Source organism: Polypterus senegalus, unplaced genomic scaffold, assembly GCF_016835505.1.
Source record: "Polypterus senegalus isolate Bchr_013 unplaced genomic scaffold, ASM1683550v1 scaffold_8640, whole genome shotgun sequence".
Classification (NCBI taxonomy): Eukaryota; Metazoa; Chordata; class Cladistia; order Polypteriformes; family Polypteridae; genus Polypterus; species Polypterus senegalus.
Genome location: NW_024379555.1, coordinates 1 through 7,509, shown reverse-complemented (window position 1 = coordinate 7,509; position 7,509 = coordinate 1). Strand labels below are relative to the sequence as shown.

The following is a 7,509-nucleotide window of genomic DNA, read 5'->3' as shown; positions in this document are numbered from 1 at the left end:
CTTGAATATGGATAGGGATAATCATTACACTTGTATTTTATAGAATTTTGTCATTATATTGGGACAGTCAGCACTGTAAGCTGGCTGGCAGAGACTGGCAAGTTAAATACAGAGGTACTAGATTTTGGTTTTAATGCCACTCAAAGTCAGCACTTAAGTGATGACTTTGATTCGACCGTCTTACAGAAACATAAAATGAAAAACAAAGAGAGTGTCATTTTTACCTTTGGAACTTTTCTCTAACATTGCACCAGGACCGCCATAAACCACCCTCCTCACCCCCTTTCCTCCCCCTCCTCTGCATCTATGTCAGTATGTATAAATCAGGAAAATGAAGACCAGTAGTACATATTGACATGTGACGTATCTTTGTGAACCATGTAATATGAAATGTTAAACCTTTTAATGAAAAAAATGTTTCATAAAATTTTTAAAGGTAGTATATAAATACGGTACTGGATGTGTATGTAATTCTTTAGGTACATATTTAACTTATTTGTATTATTGTTTCATAATATTAAAAAAAAAAATACATCAAAATGCCACCCTGACCAAAGCACTGCCTGAGGTGTTTGCCTCGTTGCCAGCCGTAGATGCGACAATATTTTCTAATACATTAAACAGGTTACATTAGTCATAAAAATTAACATGTTAACTTTCCCAGGCCTAATATATACACACACGCGCTGAATATATTTTATTGCTCCTTCCTGAATGGGAGTAGGTTTATGAGTAATCATTACCTTCTTTCTGATATAGCTGCTTAAAGAACAAAGCACAATAAATGAAGGTACAGAGTTCTAGAAAATGCTGTCACAGTATGTGAATGCCTTTCTTGCCTGCATGATCACTTCATGCATTTCAAACAGGATGTAACAATTTTAGCTTTTGATCTTGCAAAATGTGGAATAATTGGATATTTCACAGTCAGGACATATATTTATGCAATGTCTTTTTGTAATTGATAAATCAAATATATGAAAGTCTCCAGGGCACTCATCTCCCTTCAAATCTAACTTCTTGTCTGACTGTAACCCATGATTTGTGGAAACTAATCAAAAGACAATGCTGCCCTGAGAGATGATCAGTAGCAAGATGTGTAGTGGTAAGTGGCCAGATGCTAGTACTAAGTGTTCAGCACGCATACACACACACACCTTCTGAACAGCAAGACTTTAAACTCTGTGCAGTAACTTACTAACATTTGTTTTCCTCTGTTGTCTCTTTCTGTTTTTCCCCTCCCCCTTACCACTCTGCCCCATTCCCCTCTACGTTCACCTTCTTCATGTTTGCCTGAAATTTAACATCACAGCCCCCTACAGTGTGCGGAATCTGACAGAGTCCTCCCTCACCCAGTACGAGCTGGACAGTAAGTCGTCCTCTTCCCTCTCTTCCCTTCTCATTTGGATGGGGGTGTGGGGTGCAGCACAGGAGAGATTGCTCAGTAAGAGACACCTTCAGAGTCATTGCATTAGAAAAGATGATATGCATTTCCTGTAGGGGGAAAAGTGTCAACTACAGAGACTTTTATTCTGAAATAAAGAAGGTGGCTCACTCTGTGTCCAGAGCAGCTAGATGGTCAGAGGAAGATCTGTAATGCCACAAGTATTAGTCTCCTTAAACATTCAGATTGTTCCCTGCATGAACTGTGATGGATGGTCTGTGAATATTTTAAAGCAGTTGCATATATCTACTGAAATTGTCTTGGGATATCATGGATGAGTAACATCATTATGCATTGCCATGTAAAAATATTCTCTCTTATCTCATTACCTGCCTTGCTTTTCACTGTTTTCCACATACATTTTCTGAGATTATTTTGTGAGTTGCAGTAGAATATAAATAAAAATCTAATTAGAGGGTCAATTAGAGTCAGCTGTACATATCATAATACGATCAAAAAGAAATTCCAGAATACCACTGTTTACAAAGCCATTTACATGGCTTTGGGGTTGGGGGGGGTCCACCAAACCACAGTCAGAGACACATTCTCCAAATGGAATTGTTGGCTGTCCTACCAGTTTGTTCTCAACGAATGAGGGAGACACTATGCCATTAAGTTACAAAGTTAACATTACAGAACTTAAGGAATCCCACAACTACATTGACAGTCCTTTCTTATTTTGGTTAACGCTGCCTTTTGTGATTTCACCACCAGAAGGAAACTGGACAATACAGCATCCATTTTAAAGCAGTGACATGGAAACACCTGCTCCCAAATAAGATGCACCAAAGTTGTATCAAATGTTACTGGATGATCCTCAAGAATTCTGAAAGAGAAATTTTTGTGACTGACATGTACCCCAATACTGTTGGTGATCAAATGTCATCAAGATGAAACACTTCTGCAAGGAGAACTGGATCTCAGTACTGTGAGAATCCGATTAACAAATGCATGAAATGTATCATTGCAGTTTACTATAGCTACTCTTAGTGTAACCAGTTAATGAGTTCCAGAGGTTACTTTTTCACATGGAACATTATGTGTTTCATGAATTAAGTTTCCATATTCCACATTAGGCTATGCCATGGATTGGCTGCTTGCAAGGAGTTGGTTCCTACTTTGCACCCATTTCCTCTGGTATATACAAGATACTATGTCATGACGTTTTGTGTTATTTGTTCACTCCCGGGCCCTTTTATATAATATTAGTCTTTGGCTGAAGACCTAATACTATTCATTGTGAAAAAAATTCAGTAATGCTGAAAATAAGCTAATCCAACTTAGACAACATATTCTGTAGTGTCATAATGCAATACATGTCAGCTGATGATTTCTTGTCTTCTAAAGTGCCTTTCATGAATACAATGTGTTTCACAAAGCAATGCATAAAACCAATATTAGTATACAGCAAACGTTGCTCAAATAAAACGAAAAGTCTCATTGGAATGTTCAGTTTCACAGATGAAGGGTGTGATTGTACAGCACTGCAGAAGAAGTAGGTCTTTACCTGGAATGTGAATATTAATAAACCTGTACACTGAGGGCCACAATGGTCAACCTCATCTCACATTTTTTGCAATGTAAATTGTACTAGAAAAACTAGGTTTACAAAATGGGCTAATGATGTAAAAGAAAACTGTCTCTTAAATTATTAAGGACAAATGTATATAGATGTATTATCAGAGGTGTAGTGCCTTACAGCAGAAAGGTATTATTTAGCACACTATATCTGATATATTATAGAATATACAGTATCACAGTTCTTATGAATGCACTGATCTGCAATGATTGTTAGGTCCAAGACCTTTATATTACTTGGATTTGTTTCTTTCAGCTGTCTAGAACTTTTCACTAATTGCTTCATTCTGCTTTGTTGCCAGATCTGAGTAAACATAAGCGATATGAGATTAGACTGAGTGTCTACAATGCAGTTGGGGAAGGACCCACCAGCACACCACAGGAGGTCTTTGTTGGAGAAGCAGGTATTTGGCCTACAACTGGTGTATGTTTGTTTGTCTTCTGCACTGTTGGTTGATACAATGACCTACATGAATAAAAGGTGATGACAGATTAGAGCTAAAGGTCTGCCATGTTCCCTGAATAACAATGTTTTGTACACATCCCTGTTGCAGTTTCCCTAGAGCTGCTTGAGGACAGATCAAATTTCAGTTTCCCAGCTTTGCTTTAAAATACAGACATTTCATTTTTAATTCATAAGTACAGAAAAAAAAAGTTTTGATTTGTCCTCAGTGGTCACTACAAATGAGGAGGCATATTTTGGATAGGCATATGGGTAGACCTGCTGCTATTTGTCATTTTGTGGATTTATTTTGAGAATTATTCCTACAACTTATTTCATTGTTCAAGTCATGCATTTGCCAAAAATATTGTGGGGAAAGGTGGTGCATGATAACATCAGCATTGTGGGGTGTTTTAGTAGTTGCAAACTGAGGACCGTGATATGATACAGCTGGCAGAACATACAGTATTTGTTATATGCAGTTAAAGGCCAACCTCTATGCAACTGGCATATGGATGATGTGTTGAAGTACAGGGGAAGAGAAAGTAAGGGAGGCCAAAGCAGAGTTGGATAGGTAAAGTCAAAGAAAATCTGAAGGAAATGGCTTAACTGGGGAGGATGAGCAGGACTGAGCTGTTTGGAGAAGGTAGAACAAGCACATTGACCTTACACAGAAGTAGGTAGAGATGAAAGGAAAGAAGAAGAAGACGACTCTTAAATGTGATATTTTAATTAAATGTCAACAAAAAATGTAAATTTTTGTTCTTTTTCTTTGCAGTTCCCACGGCACCGCCGCAGAATGTTGCTATTCAGTCAGCAACAGCCACCCAGCTTGATGTTACTTGGGACCCACCACCAGTGGAGGCTCAGAATGGAGACATTCAGGGCTATAAGGTGCACGCTCTAATTTATATTGAACATCTTATATTACTTCACTCAGTCTATAGTTTGGGCACTCTTAACCTGGCTGCTGTTGAGCTAGTTAGGAAAGTACCATGCTAGTAATTCCATCGCCACAAAACACTAAATATAGGTTTAAATAAACAATTAGTAATGGAGTTAAATAAAAAAATGCACAATATAAAATAGATATATTGCTTTATGCCATGTGATCTGCAGCATTATGCATAACAAACAAAAAGTTGATCAGTTTTTTTTAATGTGTGTGCAATTAAATTAATTCAATTCATGCTACTCCCAGAACATGGCACTTCCCACATTTCAGAACTAATTTTAATTGCATTTAATAAATTGGTGTATATAACTGCATAGAGCTGTTTTGACCTATGAGTAACTGGACAAATCATCTCAAGACATTAGAGTTTCTCAGTTAATGAAATCAAAACTAAGTCCAAACAGCAAGGGAGCAAGCAAAATTTATTACAGAGCCATGTAAAGTAGTCAGCTGTTACATTGTTCTCACTGTTCCTTACTTCTAGAGGTACTTTGTAAATAAAAGGATCCAAAATATTAACTCATCTGTCACTCTCTCTGTGTCCTCCTAGGTTTACTACTGGGAGTTTCAGAGACACAATGAGACCGAGCGCCTGCGCACACTGTTCTTGCCTGAGGGTGGGGTTAAGCTAAAGAATTTGACAGGCTACACCACTTATATGATAAGTGTGGCTGCGTTCAATGCAGCTGGTGATGGACCACGTAGCCCAGCCACTAGGGGGCGCACTCAGCAAGCCGGTGAGTGTGTGACAGCATAAAATCCTGTTTTACTGTCTACCTGCATTTTCCTAAATATCTAATGGTGATGGTTAATAACTACAATAATGTTAAAATTATAAAAACTCTGTTTCTGCTATGAATGATGTATGCACAAGAGGGTAAATAAAGAAAGAACACAAAATATTCCACTGCTTCTCTTGAACCACAGCCCACCAGGAAAAAGCTCATCAATTTACACACCTCAAACCAAGTATACCCTTTTTCACAGCCATTCTTTCTTTGTAAGTCTTTCTGAAATATTTCATCTTTCACCTGTTAAAGAGTTTCCATCCCAACTGTCTTCCTAACTTAAGTTTCAATGTATGGCTTTAAACCCCCAAACAACCCACCACTCTCAAGTTCACTTCTGACCAGGCCCCAGAATCACTTTAGTCTGAGTCTTAAGTAGCCCTTAAAGGACTTGACCTTAAAATAATCAATCATATGCTGCATGTCGAAAGAAGAAAAGTTTTGGCTTCCTCCAGACCTATCCCAAATTCACTGTAGAATCAGCCCTATGACCCTATGCTGCTCCTAGTTGACCTAAATAGTTTGCAACCTCTTGCTAGCATCCCATAGTCATATTTGCTCCCTAATGAGTGGGTCAAACATGCCTTGAATCTGCCAAGTTGCATGCCCAACTGTGTGAATGGAGAACATTAATATTTTCTCCCCAAACCATAACTATCTTTCTTAAATATATGTTGGTGTAAAACAATGTACCCTGTCCAGCAGCATCAGGTGCAATGCAGGAACCAGCAGTTCTCATTAGCACATACTCAAACTAACACCAGTACAATGACATTTAACTTAACATGCTCATCTTTGGGACAGAGAGAGAAACTAAATCTCAAGAAAAACCCACACAGCCACGGGGAGAAAATGTAAACTCCACACAGCCAGGGACTAAGCTGTTATCTGAACCTAAACATATGGAGCAGTGAGGGTGCAGCATTGTGTAATTTTTAACCACTCTTAGTAAAGCTAAATTACCTGGCTATGGTTACTGAGTTACTAATAAATAAATGTTTACAAGAAGCTCAAATGTGTGTTAGTTAGAAATGTATTCATTTTCTGTAAAATTTATTAATGTGTGAGAGCATTTGTTTGCACAGGTTAGTGTGATACCAGTTCCCCATGGGAACCAAGAGGCTTATCTGCCAACTCAATAATTTGAACAAAGAAAAAGCCCAAGACAGAAATCCTTTTGAGAATCAGACAGGTTGTCCTTTTAAGCAAATTAAATACGGGCCATGGGTACCAAATGTTCCAGAAGTTTTAATGGTGTATCCACGTGTGAGGTTGTCAAGGGAACAAAAGTACATGAGTGATATAAAGCTGGGACTTTCAAGTGAATCTCTGTTCTATAGAACATCCTTTGATATCTCTACAAAATGGTTTTCTTTCTTTGGCTTAAGAACAAGAATTCTTTTGTGAGCTTCCAGAAAGCTGCAAATCAGAACTGTGAGAAAAAAACAATTCTCTTCTGCTCTGTTGTTTGAATTCATCGGCAAAGCCGACATCCTGCACTCCCTTCAAGCCTCAAGCGTTCTTCATCTTGCTTCTGCTCTTGACTTCATCTCTTTTCCTATAGCTCCCAGTGCTCCCAGTTTTATCCACTTCAGTGAACTGACCACCACTTCTGTCAATGTGTCCTGGGGAGAGCCAGTATATCCCAATGGAATCATTGAGGGTTATCGTCTTGTTTACGAGCCCTGCAGCCCTGTTGATGGTAAGCAGACCTTTATCAGATGTTGCTACTGTTCTGGACTTATAAAGGCCACAATTTGTGAAAAACATGGAGTTGTTTATTACATTTTACTGAAACTTTTCATTCTGAGTTACTATTCACAAGTGCTTAGTATACACTAGCTGTCCATACATCCATTTCCTGAACTGCTCGATTCAGCTCAAGGTCACACTTTAAAAACTTCTACAAATGGTAGCCCAGCAGGTGACATGACACAGTGACATGTTGAATTAATGTGTGGTCTGAATCATCGGGGCACCCCACTGCCTGAATATCATGAGCTTTAGTGCTATGCCATTACTTTGGCAACAGAGTTGTTTTAAATTTGCTAAGAGGGCACTATGCCTAAATTCAAACTTTACCCCAAAGTTAAAGTTGATTACATAGTCAAGTACCATTAGATAGTGATATTTGTCATTAGAAAATGCAGTAGTGTAAACAAATTGAACTATTCTGTGATTCACTCATCTTTTTATTTTTAACAGTACAGACAGTCTCTGCCAAGAAGTAAGCAACGGTGATCTCATATAGCAACATATGCTTAACATGTTCAAACAAGTGTAAAAGTTGCATCTGAGATTT

At 38.2% G+C, this 7,509-nt stretch overlaps 1 protein-coding gene across 1 annotated transcript; it reads left to right on the top strand.

Annotated features, from left to right (window-relative positions):
• Positions 1 to 1,190: 1,190 nt before the first annotated feature.
• On the top strand, positions 1,191 to 6,966 carry LOC120519922 (protein sidekick-2-like; the record flags this gene model as incomplete). The annotated part of the gene is made up of 5 exons (XM_039742668.1): positions 1,191 to 1,369; positions 3,325 to 3,426; positions 4,243 to 4,358; positions 4,970 to 5,156; positions 6,772 to 6,966. Coding segments are annotated over 5 exons (779 nt in total), but the record flags the coding sequence as incomplete, so codon positions are not given.
• Between the last annotated feature and the right edge of the window lie 543 nt (positions 6,967 to 7,509).